The sequence below is a fragment of the Cydia pomonella genome, chromosome 26 (assembly GCF_033807575.1).
Source record: "Cydia pomonella isolate Wapato2018A chromosome 26, ilCydPomo1, whole genome shotgun sequence".
NCBI lineage: Eukaryota > Metazoa > Arthropoda > Insecta > Lepidoptera > Tortricidae > Cydia > Cydia pomonella.
Window position 1 is genome coordinate 3,973,777 of NC_084728.1, and position 27,028 is coordinate 4,000,804.

The window sequence follows — 27,028 nt, forward strand, 5'->3', positions numbered from 1 at the left end:
ATAATCTACAGAGTGAATCAAATCCATCAAGTGCAGTGAAGCTACCCAGAATTATAATCCCCGTATTTTCTGGCAAGTATGCGGAGTGGCCTACTTTTCACGACCTATTCGAATCTGTGATCAATAACAACCAGACTTTAGCACCTGTACAAAAGCTCCACTACTTAAAGGGTCATCTGACGGGTGAAGCAGAGCAGTTAATACGACACACACCTATAACGGATGCAAATTATGAACAATGTTGGACATTATTGAAGAAACGTTACAGCAACACTCGCTACATCTCATCGTGCATACTTAACCGCTTAATAAGCCAAAAGACTTTAACCGCAGCATCTTCTTATGGTGTCAAACAAATATTAGACACAACAAATGAATGTTTAAGTGCTCTGACCAACATGAATATTGATGTTTCAACATGGGATCTTATCATCATCCACCTGATCATACAGAAGCTTGACCAGGAATCCCGGAAAGAATGGGAACACAAGATAAGTGATTACTCAGATAAACTACCAACGTTTAGTGAATTTTCAACATTCCTAGAATCCAGATTCAGAGCATTGGAGTTCTTAGAGCCAAGTACTAAGAAAGAAACAAGATTAAAAGAAACAGAGCGACCTAAAGTGTTCAGCATTACCTCATCAGCATCATCAGTATCCTGCCCATTTTGTGCAGAGGCTCACTTGTTGTACCAATGTAAGCGGTTTAGCCAGGACTCTGTACAACAACGGAGGGACTTTGTCAAAAGTAAGGCGTTGTGCTTCAATTGCTTTGGAGCAAAGCATTCTGCAACACACTGCAAGCGAGACACAACATGTAGGCGCTGCGGCCGCCGTCACCACTCCCTATTGCATCTGGACAGCGAGCAACCACCTTCAGCGCAACCAAGCCGAGCCGTTGAAGGGGTGAAGATCCACAACCAACAGCCAAGTAGCCATGAGAAGTCGGAACAGAAGGAACCTGGGCCTGGTAACATTGTGGCTCACGCTGCCGAAAGTTCAGGTTCATCGAATAGTGAGATAATATTAACAACGGCATTAGTTAAGGTAGAAAATAAAGGAAACTGTCATATACTTAGGGCATTTCTTGACCAGGGTGCACAATTATCATTCGTGACTGAGCGTGCTGTACAATTGCTTCAGTTACACAAGATACCTGTTAATGTTAGTGTTGATCCCTCAGGGCTGGGAGGAGAGAAAATCCCCTTGTCAGTCCCAATTAAACACAAAGTTCAATTCAAAATACAATCCATTTGTAGCTCTTTTAGTTGCGTTGTTCAAGCATATGTGGTAAGTCAGGTAACTAATCCCATTCCTTCACAGAAAGTTGAGATTCATGATTGGCAGGAGTTGAAGAAATTAAAGATGGCAGATCCAGGATATGACACTCCAGGCCATGTGGACATGTTGCTGGGTGCTGAGGTGTATGGACTGACCCTGACAGAGGGTATTGTACGTAATCCGACGTCCACGCTGACAGCACAGAACACTGCTTTGGGCTGGATCCTGTCAGGAAGAACACAAGTGAGTAACCATTCTAATAGCTTTATAACTGCTCATATTCTGGATAACTCCATTAATGACACTCTCCGTAAATTCTGGGAAATAGAAACTGATCAGCCTCGCACCTTGTTGTCTAAGGAGGACCAAGTGTGTGAGGAGCATTATGCATCCACTACAACTAGAGACTGTACAGGTCGCTATGTTGTTAGTCTCCCATTTCGTGATGAAGATCCATCATGTCAGTATGGCGAATCACGGAAAGTGGCTTTAAGGAGATTTCTCTCATTGGAGAAAAAGATGGATAGCAATCCACTCCTAAAGCAGGAATATACCAAAGTGATAAATGAATATTTATCACTAAATCACATGGAACTTATCCAAGACCAGCGGGACGCTGCGAGACCTGGCTGTGTGTACATGCCTTACCATGCCGTGATTCGCAGCGACAAATCCACAACCAAGTTTCGCATGGTTTTTGACTGCTCTTCTAAAGGTGTTAATGGCAGGTCCTTGAATGATGATCTCTTGGTTGGTCCACGACTACAACCAGAACTGCGTCATATCATCATGAAATGGCGTATTCATCCAATTTGCTTTATAGCAGATATTATAAAAATGTACAGGCAGGTTAAAGTCGTGGACAAACACACTGATTTCCAACGCTTGCTGTGGCGTGAGAGTTCTGATGACATTGTAAAGGATTACAGGATGTTACGTGTAACTTTCGGGGTCTCGTCAGCTCCTTATCTTGCAGTCAAAAGTTTACAGCAAGTGGCTAAAGATGATGGTAAAGATTATCCATTGGCTGCAGAAAGGGTGCTGACAAATTTCTATATGGATGATTTCATGAGTGGGTGTGAGACAGATGATCAAGCCATCCAAATCTATTCGGAAATAGTTAGTTTGCTAAGTAAAGCTGGGTTTGAATTACAAAAATGGGCAAGCAATAGTCAAAGATTAATGGAAACAATTTATCCACACCCGGTTACCAGCTCTGACAAAGACATAAAACTGGATGACATGATCAAAATCCTAGGCTTGTCTTGGAATCATCAGACTGACTCATTTCACTATAAGGTTAACTTACCTCCACAGCCAACCCCCGTCACCAAGCGGAACATCTTGTCTGACATATCACGTCTCTTTGATCCACTGGGATGGATTTCCCCAGTCATTATCCGAGCCAAGATATACATGCAAAAACTGTGGGTTTCAGGTCACTCGTGGGACGAGGAAGTGACTTCCAACTTGCTGACAGAGTGGAATGAGTTCCGTGAGCAGCTCCCGGTTCTCAACGACTTCATCATGCCAAGATGGGTTGGCGTCAGGCAAGACGCGAGTGATATCCAGCTGCATGGGTACTGCGACGCCTCCAACGACGCTTACGCAGCAGTCGTATACCTGAGGGTAGTGGATCATGAAGGTAATGTTACTGTCCATTTAGTCGCAGCCAGAACGAAGGTCTGTCCAATCCGCCAAATTTCCACACCCCGACTTGAACTTTCCGGAGCAGTACTCTTATCCAAACTGCTGGCAGAAGTATCCACTGTCTTATCCATGCCAGTCAGTCATTGCAGGGCTTGGACAGACTCAACCATAGTCCTCGCATGGCTTCAAGGTGAGCCGAACCGTTGGACAACGTTTGTTGCCAATCGCGTCACTGAGATCCTATCCATACTAAACCATGATCAGTGGGCGCATGTAGAATCCACCAGCAACCCGGCAGACTGTGCAAGTCGAGGAATGTCACCATCTGATTTCATCCAATTCGAGTTGTGGGTCCATGGCCCAGCTTGGCTACATGACCCTAACTACCAGCATCCAACATCCGAGCCCGTATCCACTGAGCTAGAAGCAAAGCCCATGAAAGTCCAGGTATGTACAGTTTTATCCCCTGCTCAGCCATCCGAAGAGTTGAGTGCTTGGACTAAATACTTATCTTTAACAAAGGCAGTAAGAGTAGTAGCTTACTGTCTCAGATTTTGTAAAAAACTGAAAGGAGAATCTTTTCCATCCTATCTGACCGCAAGAGAGCTTGATAATGCCTTGAAGGTAGGTATTAAAGCAAGTCAATTGTCAGCCTTTCCCCGGGAGTTAACTAACCTGAATAACTCTAATCCACTTCCCCGGAGAAGCATTGTACAATCGCCCTCGAATAGGGAAATTGTTTTAGACAACGAAAAATTTAACAATCTACGCCAGTGAAAGCAAATAGCTCGAAAGCCAACTCACCCGGTCTCTGCACGACGAATCGCTCTGTCGGTACCGACACTCTTCATTGGCGAGCTGATGCTGTAGTGGCTCCGGTGAGGGTTTCGAGCACACAAATCGACAGTTTTTTAGGTATTTTTTATTTTTCACGACGCACGAGCTTGCGTATACGGCCATGAGCAGCCATCGAAATCTATCTACCTTCCACTGGCTTTTATAAACGTCAAAACATATTCGAAAAAGTACCCTACCTACTGTCGCTAATTAACGTGTTCCATTTTACGATATAGAAATGAAATGTCTCAAAAAAATAACAAATAAAACTAAACTAGATATGGTGTCCGGACCGATCATTCCGCCCACCAAATACAAAGTATTTTAAGAATAAACTAGTCTATAGGTAAAGGACACAACTTTACCAGAGGTCTTTGTATTAGACCTGATTGTGACCGAACCGTAGCTACACGGGAGATCCCATCTTTGCCCGGATGCAAAGATACTATACGACCAAGAGACCAATGAAGTGGCTTCAGTTGTTCATCTTTGATCAATACTAATGTGCCCACCTTGGGTTCATCAATATCCGAGTGCCATTTCGCGCGTTGATTTAATGTATGCAAATACTCCAAATGCCATCGCTTCCAGAAATCACGATGAAGTTTCTGCACAAGCTGCCAACGATTCGAAATTGAAATGTTCATGTCGCTAGTTGACGTATCTACAAGTGATGTTAAGGGCTCTAAGGTGAGAAAATGTCCGGGTGTTAACACTGACATGTCGTTTGGATCGGAACTCATCTCACAGAGTGGCCGTGAGTTAAGGGCCGATTCAATTTGGGCGGCCACTGTAAGAAATTCCTCATAAGTTAGGATTTGATTCCCTACAACGTGAGCAAGATGCGTTTTAAACGATTTGATGTTGGCTTCCCACAAGCCGCCGAAGTGGGGTGCGGCTGGTGGATTGAAAGAGAATTCGATACTCTCACGAGAAGCTGCGTCTTGCATGAGAGGTAACAATGCGTTATAAGCGCCTACGAAATTCGTACCTCGGTCACAATGTATGCGTTGGCAACGGCCACGGCGAGCGATAAATCGACGCAAAGCAGCGAGAAAGGCTTCGGTGGTCAGTCCTATAACAAGCTCGACATGAGAAGCCTTGGTCGCAAAACATATAAATAAACACACGTGTGTTTTAAAAGGCCTAGCTCCACGATAGCGTTTAATGTATGTGGGAAAAGGACCCGCAAAATCGACACCGATACACGAGAAAGGCTTAACTTGTGAAACTCGAGTTTTTGGGAGGTCTGCCATACGGGGCACCAAAGGTTTTGGATTAGAGCGGAAGCACTTTATACATTTCGATAAGCGAGAACTAATTACGCGCTTAGAAGCCAGTATCCAAAAGTTTTGTGCAATCAAGAAATTTAGGGTGCGTAATCCCGGATGCTGACTATCGTTATGTACTTGGTCGATGACGAGCTGTGTCATGCGATCCTGACTGGGCAGCAGTAAAGGGTGCTTGCAATCATAATCAAGTTCAGAGTGAACCAGCCTACCGCCCACCCTCAACAAACCGGAATTATCGATAAAAACACTGAGTTTTCTGAATTGTTTAGGCAATTTTTTACCTTCCTTTAGAGATATTATCTCATTCGAAAATGACTTGTCTTGAGTTAACTTAACTAAATTAGTAAGGGCACCATCGAGTTCCGATTGAACAAGTGGGCCGAAGCGTCTTTTGTCAGGTTTACGACAGTTATGTACGAAACGATGAACGTAAGCGACAATGCGTTTAGCCTTATTGAGACTCGAATGTCTGGATAAGAAGTCATCAAGTTGGTTGACGGCAGTAAACAACACGGTCTGCTTGGGGACCCTTTGTTCTTCCAACAAGTCCGATTGCGGTTCGATAGACGACGGTAACTTTGGCCAAGAGCTACTGTCAAGTGCCAACCAAGCCGGGCCTGTCCACCATAGAGGATGATTTACAAGTTCTCGAACAGTCACTCCGCGAGAAGCACAATCAGCCGGATTGGTTTCTGACGTGACATGGCGCCAATGACCAGCGGGTATTCTTTCTTGTATGTGACTTACGCGGTTACTGACGTAAGTTTTCCAGCGTTGCGATGGCGAACGTAACCAGGAGAGTGTCACAGTGGAATCAGACCAACAGAATATATCCTCAAATTGGACGTCTCCGTTGTAAATTTCCTTTACGTGTTTAACGAGGTCTGTCAGCAAAACTGCAGCGCACAGTTCCAAACGGGGTGTAGAAGTACGCTGCAAAGGAGAGACCTTACAGCGTGACATTATCAAATGTATAGTGATGCTACCATCACTATGTCGAATGCGAAAGTAAATGACAGCCGAGTATCCTGCCTCGGAAGCGTCACAGAAGCCATGCAGCTGAACACTGCAGGACTTCGTCGATGGAATGAATCGAGGTATTTCGAGAGACGACAACAAGTCGAGATCTAAACGATAACGAAACCAGTTTTGGCTGATATTGGGGGGTGCTACCACATCCCAATCCAAACCGAGAGTCCAAAGTTCTTGAATTATGCGCTTGAACGAGAGTGTCAAGGGTGTAAGAAACCCAAGAGGATCAAATATGCGCGCCAATTCCGAAAGAATATTTCGTTTTGTGCACTTTTCATGAAGCGCATTGACCGTGAAAGTGAACGCGTCACTGGACGGGTTCCACTCCATACCGAGCACCTTAACAGGAGATGTCGGTTCCGAATCAAAAGAGAGCGTCTTATTATGACAATGGGTTGGGTCGAGATTGTCGAGCAGACGGGGACAGTTGCTCGACCACTTGCGAAGTTCGAAACATCCTTTCTCTAGGATCTGAACCACCTGAGACTGAAGGTCGAGAGCTGATTCGACAGACTCAGCGCCTGTCACCACGTCATCGACGTAAATGTCTCGTTTGAGGACGTCAACCGCACGAGGATACTTTTTGCCTTCATCAATAGCTAATTGAATCAGGGCTCGAATGGCTAGGAAACTGGACGAAGACATGCCGTAGGTCACGGTGTTTAAACGAAATTCTTGTATAGGTTCGTCGAGGGAGAACCTGAACAAAATGCGTTGGAAATCTCGATCGGTAAGAGAGACTAAAATTTGTCGATACATTTGACGTATGTCGGCTGTGAAAACAACCGCATGCAAACGAAAGCGAAGTAATATCGAAACGAGATCAGATTGTAGTTTCGGTCCAACGAGCAACTGGTCATTCAACGAGGGGCCTCCAGTAGGCTGAGCAGTAGCATCAAAGACCGCTCTCAATTTGGTGGTGGTGCTGCTGGGCTTGAGCACGCAGAAATGTGCTAAGTAATAAGCACGCCCGTCTGACTGGGGTGCTACTGGTTCCATGTGACCAGCATCGAGATAATCACGCATAAAATTATTGTATTCTGTCCGGAGTTCCGGTTCACGAGCGAGTCTCTTTTCGAGAGAGAGCAGGCGGCGCTCGGCAAGAGCGCGCGAGTCACCTAAACGAGGATCGACGGTTCGAAACGGCAAGTGTACGATATATCTCCCGTTCGAGTCACGTGCGTGAGTCGAGGCGAATATTTTCTCGCACATGACTTCATCGTCAGTTAAGGGCGAAGAGTTAGGGAGACTTTCAATTTCCCAAAATTTTCGAATTTGGGTATCGAGCGATTCGATCGAGCAAAACAATGAAGTCTGGGAATGGGAAGTTGCGCAAGGGGCCTTTCCCATGATAACCCAGCCAAGCTTGGTCTCAAAGATTGTGGGTCCATCGTCACAGTTGTGGCGGTTACCCAAAAATATTTGACAAAAAACATCCACTCCCAATAAGGCGTCAATGCATCCAGGTTTATCAAAATTAGAGTCGGCGAGTTCAAATGCTTTGACGCATGACAACTGGTCCATGTCAATTTTTACTGCAGGCTGATCGCTGCAGATTTTGGGTGTAACAAAGGCTTCGACACACATTTCAAAATCAGATTTCATGCTGCGAATGTTAAGAGTGGTATAAGAAGTTGACAACGTTGACACCTCACATACACCCTCAATAGAGGTATTTTTTTGTCGTATCGGAAGTCCAAGCCGCTGCGCGCAACGTCGTGTAATAAGGTTTGGCTGACTGCAATTGTCTATGACAATACGAATTTTTTGATAACTACCGAACTTATCTAGTACCTCCACGCATGCAGTAGCAAAAAGAGATATTCGACCAACAGGTGCTGGATCGGATGCGAGCATGGTCACTTGTTTGTCAGGTACGTGCGTTGGGGTGTCGAGGGGCGAGGACGACGAGCAAGTCGCGGCGCCAGCGTTGGTCGAGGCCGAAGAAGCGACGCTGACTTTGGAATTACCGCTATCGACATCGAAATGAATAGTAGTGTGATGGGCAACATTACACTTTAGACAACGAGACTTTGAGGGGCAAGTTTTAACTACGTGTCCATAACGTAAGCAGTTGACGCAGAGCCGATTGTCCTTGACAACAGAAAAGCGCTCGTGAGGCGTCTTGTTCCGATATTCAACACATTTAGCAAGGTCATGATTTGACTTGCATAACACGCAATACGATTCGATCGAGGTGGCGCTAGTGGTGACTAGCGTTTTATAGGCTGCTCCCGCAGGAGCACGATCCTGCGCCGGGCGCCAGGCAGCGGTGCGCGGCGCGGCGTGGGCGCGCGCGGTACGCCCGGGTGCCGTGGGTGCGCGTGCCGCAGGGGCGGCGGCGCACTCGGTGAGGTCGGCGAGCTCTAACGCTTGACCGGCCTTACTCACGTATTCTAACAACGACTCGAATGACGGTACATCTTTGTTGTCGTTTTGCAGTTCAAAACGACGACGGGTATCCTGGTCCAATTTATTGATCAATAAATAAAACAATGGAAAATCCCAATTATTGACGGGAAATCTCAGATTTTTCAAAACCGCGATATTTTCTCTAAAAGTGTCTACAAGTCGACGTAACTCGCTAGGCGAATTAGATTTCAACGAAGCGTTCTGAATTTCTTCCCAATGACGAAAAGCCAATTTTCGTTTGTTATTATATCTATCGATCAAAGCCGCGTAAGCATCTAAATAATTGCTATCCGATAAAGGAAACCCTTTTAATAATTGCAATGGTTCACCCGAAAGAAGTGAAATTAAAATTGAGAACCGCTCAATATTTGACAATCGTTTGTTTTGATGTACCATTGTATTGAACATATCATAAAATGTTCCCCACGATTTAATGTTGCCATCGAAATGTACGAGATTTAAACGAGGCAACTTAACGGACAAATCGGTTCTATTTGTCTCGCCCTCGATAGTAGTCGCGGTCGACAACGAAGTGTGAATTTCGATTATTTGAAAATATTTGTCGTCAAATTCTTGACGTACAACATCCTCCTGGTCTAATTCATTCACATCTGTTATTTCCGAAATGAGTTTTAAATGGTGGGTTTCAAAACTAGAACAATAGCCGTCTATTTTGCTAAATCTAGACATAAACAATGGTAATCGCGAGGAATCCACTTTAGCCTGCAACCCAGCCGCCAAACATTCATCGATTCGTTTGATCGATATTTCGCGTTTCAATTGCAAATTACGACGAGCAAGTGCCTTAGACATGATTAGTTTGAATATGAAGCAACCGCGTTAATTAAATGTAAAAGAAACTTCTTCGATAAACAAAACAACTTGTAGAACAAACAAATTTCAACCTTATGTACTATGCTATAAGGTCCACCCGCCACGATACTACCGAATACACAACTCGACTTAAAAATGCTAAATAATATTTGCGAAGAATAATTTATCTCGCTACAATAGGTGCGAAAGGAATTCTTATTAGAATTATTATGTTAATAGACGGTCAAAACGATTAGAAGCCAGACTTGCAATTCAATTATATTTCGAATGTTTCCGAATGGAGGAGACGAAGCGAGAATCACTTATTAAATGTGAGATACTTAAATAAATTATTTGACTACAATTTATCTACAATAACAAAAACAGTTCGCACCGTGCTGTGCTGCCGTTGGAAAATAGACCTTAATGGATTGTAGATAAGCTCGCGAATACTTTGTGCCGATTATGAGTACGTAACGTAAGTATTTAAAATTAATATTTAGCAGAAGTAGCAAGTTATTGATAAGGATTAACTATGTGATCTATGTGAATATTAATGGACATCTATCTGTGAACATTATTCAATAATAATGCACGATATTTGTATGGACTAAATACGCGGGTAAAATATTACTAATTTATCATATATGTACTTGTACTATTGTGTAAATTATATTCGTCTAGGCATTATATTCACTTTACAAAATAACAATATCTAATTATCGCTATTCTTAAAGTCCCCAAATCAACACTGTAGTATATAGGTTATTATATTACGTAATCAGAAATGGCACGCGGTGCAAATATTATCCGACTAATTTTAGAAGTGTTCTATTCCCAACGGTGTCAATACCAAATTCAATGACTACTTAATTTGGCCGTATAATATGATTGCATCATCAATTCGATCGGTTAAAATTCGATATTTTAATATAATGTGATAAAATAACTGTATTTCTATAGGATTATAGGCAACGACAACGAAACGAAATTAGCGACAGTTTTAACGAAACGAAAGAGGTTCAAACGTCACTCCTGGCCCCGAGACAGGTTAGCTGTTCTCAGTTTGAGGAGGATCCGCGGTCGAAGGAACAAATGTACAATCGCCCTCGAATAGGGAAATTGTTTTAGACAACGAAAAATTTAACAATCTACGCCAGTGAAAGCAAATAGCTCGAAAGCCAACTCACCCGGTCTCTGCACGACGAATCGCTTTGTCGGTACCGACACTCTTCATTGGCGAGCTGATGCTGTAGTGGCTCCGGTGAGGGTTTCGAGCACACAAATCGACAGTTTTTTAGGTATTTTTTATTTTTCACGACGCACGAGCTTGCGTATACGGCCATGAGCAGCCATCGAAATCTATCTACCTTCCACTGGCTTTTATAAACGTCAAAACATATTCGAAAAAGTACCCTACCTACTGTCGCTAATTAACGTGTTCCATTTTACGATATAGAAATGAAATGTCTCAAAAAAATAACAAATAAAACTAAACTAGATATGGTGTCCGGACCGATCAAGCATTATCTTATCATTGTGTCCCTTCTTGGACGAGGATGGCATTATGAGAACGCGAGGTAGGATTGAGCATAGCGATCATTCTTATAATGTAAAGCATCCTATCATAATGCCTCATGACCATCACTTGTCAAAGCTGATTGTGAGCGACGCTCACTCAAGGACTCTCCACGGAGGCCCCCAACTCACCCTAAATTATGTAAGATCCAAGTTTCTAATTATTAATGCCAAAAGCTTGATTAGACATATTTTAAGTAAATGTGTGAGATGTATAAAGTACAAAGTCACCAAAACTCAACCCTTCATGGCTGATTTACCCAGTAGCAGGGTGACTGTTGCTCGACCGTTCCACCGCACCGGGTGCGACTATGCAGGCCCTATAAATATCAGAATATCCAAAGGTAGAGGATGCAAGAGCTATAAGGGCTATATAGCACTGTTTGTATGTATGGTAACCCGTTGTATCCACCTGGAGGCAGTAAGTTCACTTACCACTGAAGGGTTTCTAGCTGCTTATAGACGGTTCGTGGCACGTCGAGGACCCTGTAAGGAGATTTGGAGCGACAATGGGTCCAACTTTGTCGGTGCATCCAAGGAACTGCGCATCCTCTTCCAGCAGGGCGAGGCTTCTGTCATGAAAGAGGTTGCTGAGGCCTTAGCTAATGAAGGTACTGAATGGCATTTTATTCCACCCCGGGCTCCCAATTTCGGTGGACTCTGGGAGGCGGGTGTCGCCTCTACTAAATATCATTTGAAACGGGTCCTAGATGGCACCACTCTCACGTTTGAGGAGTTATCAACGGTTTTAGCACAGGCTGAGGCTTGTCTAAACAGTAGGCCCATGTACCAGCTGCCATCAAATGAAGTGGACACGAGTCCACTCACCCCGGGACACTTTCTAGTTGGCGAAGCTCTGGTAACCGCGCCAGATCGCAACTATGAAGATTCTCAAATCAGCCCTTTACATAGATGGCAGCTCACCCAGAAGATTATGCAGCAGTTCTGGCGAAAGTGGTCTCAGGAGTACCTAACAACGCTCTATCAGAGGTACAAATGGACTAAGGTGACCCCAGAGCCACAGGTAGGTGACGTAGTGTTAGTCAAGGAGGATGATCTCCCGCCCTCGATGTGGTTATATGGGTTAGTACAAGAAAAGCACCCTGGTCCAGACAATGTCACTAGAGTCGTTACCTTAAAATGTAAACATTCCAAACTTATGAGACCTGTTTCCAAATTAATAGTGTTGCCTGTTGCCAACTAGTATTATTTGTCATGTAGTTAAAGTTATAGTTTCCTGTATTCTTATTTTGCTACCAGTCAGAGCAAGACTAAGAGTATGTTATTAATATGTGTTAAATTTAGTTGTAGGTACCCAAATGGTACTGTAAAATTCATATGGTTGATACTGTTACTGTATAACTTTAGGTTCTTACTCGTAATGAAGTTCCTACAAGGTTGTTACTGAAGTCTCTATTAATACTTCTAAATTCTACTAGTATGTAAAACTATACAAGTGTACTTATTCAAAATGACTGATAGGAAAGAGTACTAATTGTATAAATATTGTAATAGGTATACTTATAAGTTTTATTTTTTCTAAATTACATTTATGTGGTATGTAGTAATTAAAGGGTTTTTAACCTTCAGGTGATTTCTGGATACTCACTTTTACGGGTATGTTAGTAAATGTTAGTTAACGTGCTAAAGTTAGCATACAATGTTACTTGTCTTAGTCAGCCTGTTTTCTCTATCTCTATAGATTGTAACCAAAGTTGTTCATGATCTCTGCCTTATAGACTGGTGAACAGTGTATTTGTATTGTTTATGTTTAAAAAATTTAGATGGAGTGCAAAGTTATCTATTGATGTCATGTTAACTCGTTTTCATGTTAGTTTAGTACGTTAGTAATGTTCAGTTCATAAACCTTGTTATGTATGTACTGTTGTATGATGTCATGGCGGGCGGTAGGAAGAACATACTGTTCTTGGCGGGCGGAATGTTTAAGCGTTATAAGTAATTGCGATTTATTGTCAACATAGTTTTTTTTTGGTATCTCAAACGGCGCCACACGCCCATAGATAGTGTCAATTGTTTCATCGCTCTCGCTCTCTCTATCAAAAATGGCTGCACGCGTAAGTCCATAACTCTGTGTTAAAAATAATAAAATTAGTTTTAGTGCACAAATATTGTGCTTCAAAAATGTGAAAGTCGAAATAAAAGACTATTGTGTTAAATCCAACGTTTTATTGAAGAGTTATCCACCAGTGAACCAGCTTATCCAATTATCCAAATTGTGCCGGCCACATGGTCGGACAAAAACTTCAATATCTTTTTTCTGGCTCGTACATACCAATGAGTTTTTCGGAACTTATGTACGAAATATCATTTGATATTTACCACTAGCTTTTCGGTGAAGGAAAACATCGTGAGGAAACCTGCATACATCTGCGAAGAAATTCAAAGGTGTATGTGAAGTCCCCAATCCGCATTGGGCTAGCGTGGGGACTATAGCCCGAGCCCTCTCGCACATGAGAGGAGGCCTGTGCCCAGCAGTGGGACGTATATAGGCTGAATTATTATTATTATTATTATATCTTTTTTAAAAGCTTTTTATTGGGTGCCGTTCAATTTTAATACAAACTTTTAGCATAATTTCATTTAACTACTATTGAAACTCATAATAAAAATTATGTATAAAAACAAAACATATAAAGTTGTTAGTCATACTAATTTAATGACAGAATGCTCTATAATCATAAAAACATTCTTCATAACAATCCTTAGGAATAATTTTACTTGTTATAACATACATTTCGTATAATAATTAAAATATAGTACTAAATTTTGACGAATGGAGACATAGTGTTCTATGATATAAATAAATATTATAAGATATTATTACACAAATTGACTAAGTCCCACAGTAAGCTCAATAAGGCTTGTGTTGAGGGTACTTAGACAACGATATATATAATATATAAATATTTATAAATACATAAATACATAGAAAACACCCATGTTTCAGGAACAAATATCCATGCTCATCACACGAATACATGCCCTTACCAGGATTTGAACCCGGGACCATCAGCTTCGTAGGCAGGGTCACTACCCACTAGGCCAAACCGGTCGTCAAACTATACTTGGTGTCAATCAAACTATGTAATATGTGTATGTGTGTATGTATGTAGTGTAAGGCGCAATCTAGTCAATCGATGCTTCTAAATAACATGTTGCAGGTAGTGATATGCTATGGAGTGTGATCTGTAACTTTAATGTATTTGAGCCCGGTCCATGTTGTTCATCTAAATGCGAATATAAGTTGTTTATCTTAGTGTAATTTCATAAGTTATAAGTGTTCTTGCTTATTGCTCATATCTATTTCTTGGTCTCTCTTTTTTTATTAATTGTAACCTTGATACACTTCATATTGTAATATCTTGTGTCACATGTGCTTTTGTATCTAGTGTGTATTTTGTTATTATATATTCAGTTTCTATTTGCGAGTTCCTGTAATTGGCTCTGTACTACTATCTAAAAAGTTTAATGTATTTTTTATAGCTGTTGGAATTCCTTGTATAAATAAATAAATAAAATAAAATTATACAACAATCTACCTTTTCAACTTCAAAGCTGGTCGCCGTTAGGTACGACGACGAGCGAAGCGAGGAGGAGTGTTAGGTAGAACTGCGACCATATGGGCAGAACCATATGTCTCGGAAATTGTATTTTTGCTTGTTCATTTTCACTAGGCGTTTATATGAAGTTTATCTGAATCCCTTAGGAACCACAGAGGTTTCAACTCACACTGGCCGCTGCTTTGCGGTAAAATGATATATGTCGACAGACGTAAAGTACGGATGTAGGTCAGTTTGACGCTTAGAAAAATCGATTATGTTCCATGCAAATATAATGTTTAAGTTTTTTTTTATTAATTAGTAATTCAGTGTGGTTAAACTTTCAGCAAACTCAATCAAATAAATAAAGTTTATGAACGATTTGCCGAGGTTTGATTGTGAAACCACACCTTCAATATTATGCTGTTGGTTTTCATGAATAAAAAACGTTCTGAGTATAAAATAGTATACAGAGTGAACATTATACTGGTTGCCTGTTATGCAAATACATTACTATGCTACTAAACTATAATTACTTTCGAAATTATGCAATTCGTTTTTATTGTATTTGTTTTTATACCAAATCATAATTTCTGCATATCAAAATTATGCAATTCAAATTATGAAAAATGAAATTTCGCAAATTGTTATTATTAAAAACATTACACACCCCTTTTTATTAACTTGCAATGTACCTATGTATGTACGGGTCAAATCTTTTGGATTTGACCCACTTCCCGGTTTCCGATGAAGCTGAAAATTTGCATACATATGTAAGTCCGGTGACAATGCAACATTATGGTACCATCGAGCTGATGATGGAGACGGGAGGTGGCCACAGGAACTCTGTGATAAAACAACGCAACCTAATTGTATTTGGGGTTTTTAGAATTCGCTCGATGAGTATTAGTTACCTGTGAAAGCAATAAAAGCTTGTACCAAGAATGGAAGTTTTGCCAAAAAGTTATTTCTCACAAAATTTCACGAGAATCGGTTGATAAATGCAACTAATACAGAAGAACAGCAGGAGATAAAGCATTTTCCTCGAGTTGAAACTCACGATTCGCTCTCGCTTAGTCAAAACCAAATACTATTTTACCGTCTCATCTTTTGAGACAGACTTCTCGTTCGACGTTCTCTTTTGGACCTCCTCCGATATTGCTATCGTCACCTGTCTTGCTCGGTGATAAGGTTCAATTTGGATAAAGAACCTGGGCAACTTCTGCTTCCGTTCCCTTCTGCGCCAACCCGTTCAAGGGGAGGGTGCCGGAGCTCCGAAATTCTCCGAAACTCGCGCAAATTTCGAGCTAATAACACTGGTGTCTTTTGAAAAATTACTCCCAATTTTTTTTTGCCATTTTGGAAATAAGAAAAAGAATTCATAGATGTTTATGGACAAAAAAAAACATTAAATGATTGAACCAAACTTTCATAAGAGTCTCGTGATAAATGCGACATGTAGGCATTATTCGAAAAGCATTATGCCCGAGCTGAAATGGAGACACTTCGCTAGCGCTTCGCACGCGCTCAGTTAAAAGCCTATGCTTTTTACCGTCACAATCTGTTGTGAGACAGTCCTCTGGTTTGACTTGGGTTTGACACAAAATTTCGTAAGATTTCACTATTGCTATCGTCATCTGTATTGCTCGGTGATAAGGTTCAATTTAGTTCGACAACCTGTCTCCCACAATGATCCGTCTTGCTCGATGATAAGGTTCAATTTAGTCCAGAACAACACAAGACAAACAACAAGACTGCGAGCTCATGGCTCTCGTCAACAGTGTATAGAAAGATTGTCAGTCACAGGTATCATTCACATAAAGGGCATTTCGCTTGTACTTGTCTGTACATGTATTGGCGCGAGCGAGACGCACAATACATAAACATCATTCAGATATCAATCTCATGTCTGTGGACGTCGGACCTGGCCTGTTTTTGTATGTTTTGTATGTCGACGAAAGGTCGAATTTTAAATTTCAAACATCTCTACAAGTGAGATGCAAATTCGCTGTTCTGAGGGAGACCATCCCATTGCTCTGAATATTTCCGGTAATTTTAATTTATTTGTTTGCCTTTGTTCCAGCGTACGTCCAACACATGGAGAAGGGACGTCTACGAGAAGCACTAAAACATGTACTTCTCATATCCAAACTCGGAAACCAACATATGCAGTCCTCACAACCGTGGGTGCTACTCAAAGGAACCGATGATGACAAGTAAGTTACAATCCGAAGGTGGTTAACAAGCATACGACCCGTTTAAAACACATACTTCAAAGTCAAGAACAACACTTATCACGGCTATGTGGGTCCTATCTTCAGTTACGGATTGCTAGTCTGGGGAAATTTTGTGAATAAGAAAAAGATATTTGCTCATTCGACATAAGTGTTTTCTGTAAAAAAAAACAAACAAAAGGATGACAAGTAACACGATGGTGGCATACAAGTACACGGCCTATCTAAAACATATCCTTCTTATATTTAACTCGGTAACCAACATATGCAGTCGTCACAACCGTGGGTGCTACTCAAAGGAATAGATGATGACAAGCAAGCTACATTACGATGGTAACTAACAAATATACAAACTGCTTATCACGGCTGCGTATGTTCTACTCCGATTTACGGATTGCCAGTCGGGGGAAATTCTGTAAATATACAAAAATATTTCTAGCATATATTTTTTTTTCAACATTTTGAAATAAAATATAAGCACAAGTAGATTACTCTTCAATACGGTTATGTTAGTAGAACGTGTTACACATTTATTTTAACAAACTGCTACTCTTCCCTATCCATAACCATAGAGAAATAAGTAGGTAAGCATAGAGTACTCACTCCATACATCAGTTTTCTTACCGAAACGCTTCTTATTTTCGTAGTCGACATCTAGCGTCAAGTAGCGGATTTATCAGTACCGCTACTTGTCACTAGATGTCTCGCGACGGACGAACAGTGTTTTGTTCAACAATTTACAACTAATATTACAAGCAGAGTTGAAAATAGAGTACCGGTAAATCCGGTTATAATACTCGTATTAGCTGAAAATTGTTGAACGTTAGACTTTTCGTTCGTCGCGCGCGACATCTATTGTCAAGTAGCAGTACTGATAAATCCGCTATTCGACGCTAGATGTCGACTACGAAAATAATAAGCGTTTTGGTAATAAAATTGATTTACTTACTTATTTCTCTATGCCCTAGCTGACGGCATAGAATAACAACAGTACATATAAACACACCCTAATATAAAACTTTTTTCAGAGAACGCGGTGCAACAGCTATAGCGTTGTGCTGTCAACTAGTAGCATTGCTATGTGTGTTGCTAACGCCGTACATGCCGGCCACCGGCCGTCGCTTGCGGGACCAGCTCAACGTGACCCCTGACACGCTGAGACTCAACCCCACGTGAGTGTCTAGCTTATTTGGTTATTTTAGTCTGCGTGGTGTTGCGTTGCAATATAAACTTTATTACCGTGATATAGAGCTGGATTCTGCCTGACTGGGTGGGAATAGGATTGTCAACTAGTAGCATTGCTATGTGTGTTACTATCGCCATATATGCCTGCCACCGGTCGTCGCTTACCGGTCCAGCTCAACCTGACCCCTGACACGCTAAGACTCGACCCCACGTGAGTGTCTAGCTTATTTGGTTATTTTAGTCTGCGTGGCGTTGCGTTGCAATATAAACTTTATTACTGTGATATAGAGCTGCTTTCTGCCTGACTGGGTAGAAATAGGGTTGTCAATTAGTGGCGTTGAGACGCCTGCTTGTCTTTCTTGGCAGATTAAGTATTGAAATTTGAACATAATAACTGAGGTAGAGAGCTGCTTTCTGCTTGACAGTATTGAATAAAATAACGCCAACGGCTTAAAGTGACCACTTCCACGCTGAGACTTAACCCTACGTAAGTTTAGGATCTACGATCTACCATGTTACATCGGAATTTATATTTTATTAACGTGATAGATAGTTGCTTTTGGCGTGAATGTATTTTATCAGTAATAGGGTTGTGCTATTCTTTTTCCGAGTGGTAAAGGGTTTTAGCTGCTCAGGCTAAAGACGTTGATTTAAATCTAAATTTTGCCTTTCCATACAAACGCATTCCCCAGAGAGGAAATTGGGGACTTCGTGGCGAAGTGCCTCTTTAAAAGATTACATTAACTGGTCTTGTAATACTAAATACTATTAAGGTGGTTCGATTTTCATACAAAAAATAATCGCTATTTATTAATTAATTACACAATATTATTACATAAATAGTTGCGCATCTATCTACTTTCGAATATTCATTTGCGCTAAATTAATAGAAAAATTTTGGTTCATACAGAAATCATGCAATAATCAACGTTATATTTTTATAAAATTTACTCATGTGTGTGTGACAAATGTCGTGTACAAATACATTGCGACGTTGCCACTCCATGCCTCGGGCTGCCATCGGCGCGACGTTGCGATGTTTGACGCGTTTTTAGCTGACTCTGTCGACACTGACACTCAGTGTGACCAGGGGTACGATAATTGTCGTACATGTACGATAATTTGGGCCCCGGAATGACGTAATGTTCCAAAGAGCATTATCGTACACTAAAGTACTATAATTTCTGCCCTTGGATGATGCCACCTTAAAAGTCTAGTAATTTGAAGCAAAATATGACACTTTCTCTCAGAAATAGGCTAAAATTAGTATCTTTTGGGTGTTCGGCTCCTTGGTGTAAGTTTAAAGTTTAAAATGTCACAATTTCCTGTATACCGTTTGAGTCTATCCCAAAAATACACAAACATAAACAGATTTTTTGCGCAATTTAGACGAAAATTGTCTTTTTATTATTATTTTTTATTTAACGGTACAATAATATTGACACTCAAGTACGATAATTCTCTTCCGCTCACCTGGCAACACTGCTGAAACTTGACAGGACCTACCGCGAAAACCTAAATTCGCAAATTGCGGGGATCTTTCTCTTTTACTCTCACTAAGACGTAATTAGAGTGACAGAGAAAAATGCCCGAAACTGACGAATTTCGATTTTCCCGGTAGCCGCCCTGGTGCTTGAGGTACTTGATAGAAAACAACGCTGCCGCATGTTCTGAATTATGATTTTATGTGTTTTTGGATTGAAAATGATAGCAACGTCTAAATCAAGTTACAAAAATGATCGATATTCTGGTCCGCGAAAAACCAGGAAAAGTGTAACTGTAATTGGAGTCTACAAAAATGACCAATTCATAGAAAATATGACCTAGAAACTAGTTCACTTTTATAAAACTCAATTTTGCCCCAGATTGTACTTAGGCGAATACCTAAGGGAGCTAAGTGTATTGATCTTGAATAATTAGTTGGCTAATACATATATGACTCCAACATGATATGGACATTTACATCATAACTATTATACCTAGTTGGTTACTAAGTTCTGTTACTCGATTTCTTTCTTTCTTCCTAGCGTTGTCCCAGCATATTGCCACGGCTCAATGGAGCTTGGGGTCCGCTTTGACAACTAATCCCAAGATTTGGCGTAGGCACTAGTTTTTACGAAAGCCACTGCCATCTGACCTTCCAACCCAGAGGGTAAAACTAAGCCTTGTTGGGATTAGTCCAGTTTCCTCACGATGTTTTCCTTTACCGAAAAGCGACTGGTAAATATCAAATGATATCTGTTCTGAAGTTCTGTTACTCGATTTGCAACCTCTTTATTTCCGTTAAAACAAATGCTACCGAAAAAATAAAAAATGACATAATGTGGTGGATTTGTGAGCTATAATTATATACCACAAATAACGCTTATCTCGTCGTATCTATAATGAATTGGGGCCTAAAAGAGAATCGTATTCCAAATTTTTGAAACGCTTGTATTACTTTCTATATTAACTAAAAGTTGCCTTAAAATAAACGGCTTTAAATATGTTAAATTAACAAAATATATTTTGACAGATGCTTTCGCGCCCAAAACGCTCTTTGAAAATTGTGTGACGTCACAGTTTATGGTTTGACACATAACTACATACACACGTAGAAGATACGAACTGTCAACTGATATTTGTCATTTGTTGTTAATCACCTAACTGTCAACAGTGTCAATCCGAGAGTTGTGACGTCATCAGAATCTTCAATGACGTTTCGGGTTTGGTCACGTGACGTGTGCCAAAAGATATTTTAAATTCAATATTTACAAAAATATGGTCATTACAGGTCCCCTAAAAGTAGTTTAACATGTTCTTATAATCCAAAAGAATTTTTTGGGATACAATTATGCTCTAAGATTTGTAGATGGAAACAACCCTATTGCGTTGCACAAATGTGGGCACCCGCCAAACATGATTTTGGGTGTGTCATACTCGGGGCTAACACAGATTCATTTCTGTGAAAAAGGTGTGAAAACCGGAAACTGGAAACCGTTCTCAAACCAATAGTGAAACCCTTAAGCCACACCCTATTTCAAAACCAGCCATGGATCTTTGAACAGGACTCAGCTCCTGCACATAAGGCAAAAACAACTCAAGCCTGGTTTCGAAGGAACAAAATTGACTTTATTGCCCACGAAGACTGGCCGTCCTCCAGCCCGGACCTTAACCCCCTGGATTATGCCATATAGCAGGTTATTGAGGAGAAAGCCTGTGCTAAACCCCACACAAATCTTAACTCCCTCAAGCGGGCCATAGTTAAGACAGTGACGGAATTAGACATGACAATCGTGCGTGCCGCTATCGATGACTGGCCTCGTCGTTTGAGGGCCTGTGTCAAAGCCAGAGGAGGCGATTTTGAATGATATTGTCATATGTAATTCCTGATTTTGTGTACTTCATTTTAATATATACTTTATTAAACTTTCGTTGGTATATTTTATGTAGATAAAGATTATTGCAGTAACAGAATTTAATAACCAACTAGGTAGAAAACAATGAAATACATAAACACATAAATTGGATATGATGTGATCCGTTGAATGAAATTGACAATAAATAAAATAAATAAATAATTTTCTATCTCTAGGCATTGTGTGAAACTTCTAGTTGTGTCAAAATATCGGGAAATCAATAATATAAACAAACATGGTAAATATCTCATTTCTTTTTATAATGGTTATAAATAGAAGGCCATGCAATTTTGTAACTCACTGTAATTTAATTAAATGTATCGTAAAAAAAATTTTTTAATTCTACTGTAAAATATTACCTACTTTTTTAAAGGCTGGGCAGTAAGGGATTGCTTTAATTTTAGAACAAAACAGCGTTTTTTTTTTTGAAAAAAATACCGGAAAATCTGACTTACAAATTTGGACTTTCTTAGGTTCATTCTACTTAGAATCTTCTCCACCCTAGCATTAAAAAAAGATATCCTAAAATATCCATACCATTACGTCACATTTTAGTGTGAAAGAAATTTCAATGTAAAACTAAAATTTCAATACAAATTTTCGGGTTTTTTTAGCACGAGGATTGATTATGCTAGTGATTCTGAGTTGGAAGAACCCAAAAATATCATGATGTGTGAGAATCAGATTTTTAATATTTTTATGGAAAACGCTCATATTTCTCATAAAATAATTTATTAATAATAGGTACTTGATAATACTGATAACAAAAAAAAAATTAATGAGTCTCGAGAACCCACATCCTCTTGCATGTATTTCCACGTACATACCGCAACGCTATTGAAGCCTACTCACGCTGTGCCAAATTGTCTACTACAAGGATCCCAGTAAGACTGTTTGAATGTGTGAGTGATACTTAGAAATAGAGTCAAGAAACATTCTGTCGACATTAAGGGGTAGTTTTTGTACAATGAAGTGTTCAATGTTTGTTGTAATAGTTCAATATTTATTTAAAGAGTGCGCTAAACATAATTTACAGAATAGAAATACCAAGACTACTCCACAAAAAAATTAAAACTCAAAATTTGCAATTGTGGCGCCATCTAGTGAGGTTTAAGCTTTGGGTAACCTAGTCGAACCACCTTAAAGAGAATTTGAAATTGAGGTGGATTGTCGAAGAAAATTTTGTAGCCACAGTAAATTTACTGCCACCTTTCGAAACATGATTAAAACTTTTAGGACTCCATTTGACTTTGATCCTTATTCTTTCACTGATACGTGTTAAAGTTAATTATCAACAAGTAGCGCCATCTAATAGATCAAAGGCCAAAGCTATGGCGGCATCGTTTCGAGCGATGGCGCCACAACCTTTAGCCGATACCCGGTAATATGGCCCCAACTTTTTGATATTTAACAAATTTAACACATATCAGTGAAAGAATAAGGATCAGAGTCAATTGGCGTTCTAAAAGTTTTGATCATATGTCGAAAGATGGCAGTAAATTTACTGTGGCTACAAAATTTTCTTTGGCAATACGTATCTATTTCAAATTATCTTTGGACCTATTCGCTATGTGCACGACTGCTAAGCAACATAGCAGCCGCAAATCTAGGAGAAAACGTCAATTCACTATATCTTATAAAGCTAAAAACTATTGAACGGAGATACGACTTTCATCTATCAATAGAGTGATTCTTGAGGAATGTTTAGGTATAGGGTAAACCTTCTATTACTGGCCACCTTATACTAAAAGGGATTCTGTTTAATAATCAATTAATCACACAATATAAGTTAAGCATTAGAACGATAGTTATTTAGTTTACTTGAATTGTGTATAGACCGTGTTTTTATTGAATTCCGTTTATTGAACTTCGGGGTATTGGTAAGTACGTTTAAGGAAACTACGTGACATAGTTAATTTTCCAAAAAAAAAAAAAAATTTAAAACATTTTTTGTTATAAAAAGTAATTAAATGGCGCATATAGCGTTGTTGTTGCACAGGCATTACATTTATCTCAATCAAACAATTGAAAACTGTGACATGTCAATGTCATTTCGAACATCGATCGTCCGAGATAGTACTTACGTTTAGTAGCAAATGTATTAACCCGTACTAAACACTAATCAATATGTGAACGGGCCCTAAGGTAAGTGTACACACTCGTAAGGGCTTTATAATATAAAAATAAAATATTGATTATCTCCGAAATGGAGTTAATTAGAATACCGGTGTCTTTGAGAAAGTTACTTAATTTAAGCTCAGGAATGCACCCTTGAAATTAAAGCAAATAAAAAAAACACGGTGTATAAATAAATAGAATTCTTATTTTAGCCATTTTAGTATAAGGTGGCCAGTAATTGGAGGGTGGCTAGTAATAGACGTTTTACCCTTTAAATTGTTAAGGTTTTGTGTAAAACTTGTCGCTGAAATATAACGATGTTGTCGGAATAAATCTCGCTGGTTGGGCGCTTTAATCGAAAACGCTGCCTAATCCGTTTGAGCTATAACAACACAATGTATGGTGGGGTTGTCTCTCTTTCATCGGTCTACAAAAAAGTCCGCGATGTTGAATGTCTGTCTTTTAAGGATAACTACCTATTCTTAACTTCTAGAAAAGGATCACATAATATGTGGTATTTGCAAAGCTATTTACACGGATACAGTATTAATGATTGGGATTGACGACCGATTTGGCCTAGTGGGTAGTGACCCTGCCTACGAAGCTGATGGTCCCGGGTTCAAATCCTGGTAAGGGCATTTGTTCGTGTGATGAGCATGGATATTTGTTCCTGAGTCATGGGTGTTTTCTATGTATTTACGTATTTATATATTATATATATCGTTGTCTAAGTACCCTCAACACAAGCCTTATTGAGCTTACTGTGGGACTTAGTCAATTTGTGTAATAATGTCCTATAATATTTATTTATTATTATTTATTTATTTATATGTGGAAGCTTGTAAGTTGCATCTAGTCTTCGAGCAACACCGGCTTCCGACACGTCGGAAGGGAGCCCAAGCGGTATCTTACCGAAAAAATCTATCTGCCATTTTTTGCGGGGGAAACGTGCACACAGTCGCACTTCTCACTCACTACACACAAAATCCAATCTGTAATGACGACACAAATACATAGAAAATGACACACGTCAAAGACAAATCTTGCACACCTCGATCTCTTTTTGTGTACGGACGAGTCACAACATGCACCGCCATAGGCACAGTTGTGACAATGCTTTGGCAGAGGGGAAATAGTATGAATGCCGTCTCCCTTCCCTGTGTTGCTCGAAGCATCTAGTAGATAAGTCTATAGGGACCGTGCGCGATGGAGGGTCTGCCATCTTGTGGCCTGAATCGGAACAATAAACATGTAAATTTACACGTTACGCGTTTTGTTGTGCATGGTAGGTTCTGCCATCTCGTGGGCTACATTGGAACAATAAACATCACATTTACGCTTCGCGCCAAAAATCTGACGGCTCCTGTGCTGCCTCCTATAGTTCATGCACGCTCCCTATTAATCTTTTGAACGCCACGCCTATCGTACGCGGCGTGTAATCGTGAACCTTGTCGGTATGTATGAAAGTTGATATTGGGCTGTCGCCGCGTGCGTCATATAACGTCTGTGGCGGTTAAAAATAACCATTTGCCCTTATTCCCAGGAATCCGTCGTTCATCCAGTACCTGCCGCCGGGACACGTGATAGGCAAGCCGGAGCCTCTGTTCACCAAGATCGAGCCGGAGCTCATTGAGACACTTAGAGCCAAGTACGCTGGCACGCAGGACGACAGGGAAAAGAAGGTGTGTATTATTATGAAATACCTATAGTTTTTTTTACATAGAATTTTATAATAAAGCCGGTGGATACCGGTTAGGTACAGTCAAGGTATTAAAGTGACAAAAATATGTACACACTACCTTAATATAGTATTCGTCGTCCGTGAATTATTTTACAGTACATATGGCGCTACTTTACCGCACCAGTGCGAAAATTAGCATATTACGTTACTGTGTCGACCATTCAGTAAAATGATATCTAATATTTAATTATTTTATCTAATTATTAAAACTAAACTTATTAACAAACCTGGGATAACTCGGGGCACTTATACTAAAGTGACGTAGCAAAATATTTTATTGACAATTAAATATATCGATGTTACTGTCAACATATAAATATTTTTACAGTACATATGGTGCTGCTTTACCGCACTAGTGCGAAAATTTGTATATTACGTTACTGTGTCAAACATTTAAAGGGCCATATGTACTGTAAAAGGTTGTGCGATACATGTGCGAATAGGTAATTCGCAACTCGTGTCGATTTAAAACACTCCCTTCGGTCGTGTTTTAATTTATCGCCACTCGTTTCGTATTTCCTATTTTTCGCACTTGTATCGTAATGTACTATAAATTACGTTAAAGAATGTAAGTATAAAATCACAGCTCACGGGCGCAATTGCATGGCATGTATGTAAATAGTTTCTAAGTCTCAAGTGAAATGTTAATTTCTTTTGAGAATAATAAATATCTTTAACCCGATATAAGGTCGTGTATACATATTTTTGGCACTTTGTACGTATCGATATTTAATACCTTGACTGAATGTGTGCGTAAACGTGTTGTAAGGATTATTATGTATAAATAGCTTATATTTTGATTATTCTTACTTTTATCTATGTTTAGCTTATAAAAGGGTATATATTTTAGATTATTATTATCATAAATATATATTTTTTCCAGCAAAACGGTGACGTCGCTAGTATAAGCGTTGGTAGCGTGGCCGAATTAGAAAAAGTTGTGGCGGAACAGGTATTTATACTATTAATACTGTCTGACTTTGACATTTTCTATGGAAGACTACTTTTTTTCGCGATTTCGGGATTGGTCCCATAATAAAAGTTGCTCAGTAGGATCTATATATTCACCCCGTAAATTATTGCAGGTGACTAAATAAACACCCTGTATAGGATTCTACCATCTATGCTTCATTTCCAGGGTGAAAAAGTCCGGAAACTTAAAGCGTCGACCAAAGACAAAGCAGTATGGACGCCGGAAGTGAACAAACTGCTCGAACTGAAGAAACAGCTGACGGCCGCACAGGCGCAGGCGCAAGCCCCGCCCACTTCCGGTTCCGTAGCCGACTTGGAAAAAGCAGTGGCTGAACAGGTAGGTAGTTATAGACCTTTATAACTGCTACTATTAGCAAAGAGAATTTAAATTAGAGGTGTATTGTCAAAGAAAACTTTGTAGCCACGTTCCGGGTATGTCCTTAAACTACGTCCAAAAGAGAGGTATGGGCAATGTGAATGTCATCTCGCCTTGTGTGGTAGGGCACAGCACGGCGGATGTCATTCCAGATCTAGAGCAGAGCCCAACTGGGGAAGTACCTCCACCTTACAGAAAACCGCAGCCAAATAACACTAGACCCTACTCATAGTGTTGTGTTCCTGCCGGTGAGTAAGGTTGCCAGAGCTCAACGAGGGGGGTGGGGTTAGGGTCGGCAACGCGCATGTAACTCCTCTGGAGTTGCAGGTGTACATAGGCTACGGAGACTGCTTACCATCAGGCAGGCCGTATGCTTGTTTGCCACCGACGTAGTATAAAAAAAAAACCTTTTCGGATAAGGGCTTTTTCTTCACTCCTAGGTGTGATCAAAGTGGCACTTTTCTGTTCTAGGTTCTTTAATTTTTTGTTTAGTTTTTTGAATATTATTTCATCTTAAATAATACCAATTTCGACACATAATAACAGT

General features: G+C 40.1%; 1 protein-coding gene across 2 annotated transcripts in view; it reads left to right on the top strand.

The window, feature by feature from the left end:
• LOC133532005 (methionine--tRNA ligase, cytoplasmic) overlaps nucleotides 1–27,028 on the top strand; it is a 66,338-nt gene that overhangs the window by 36,153 nt on the left and 3,157 nt on the right. Inside the window, exons 18-22 of one of the 2 annotated variants that reach the window (XM_061870482.1) lie at nucleotides 16,541–16,673; nucleotides 17,720–17,863; nucleotides 24,936–25,074; nucleotides 26,017–26,085; nucleotides 26,272–26,442. In XM_061870482.1, coding sequence (XP_061726466.1) covers nucleotides 16,541–16,673; nucleotides 17,720–17,863; nucleotides 24,936–25,074; nucleotides 26,017–26,085; nucleotides 26,272–26,442 — 656 coding nt within the window. Of the gene's footprint in view, nucleotides 1–16,540; nucleotides 16,674–17,719; nucleotides 17,864–24,935; nucleotides 25,075–26,016; nucleotides 26,086–26,271; nucleotides 26,893–27,028 lie in introns of those variants that run through there. The other variant, XM_061870481.1, reaches the window with a different exon arrangement.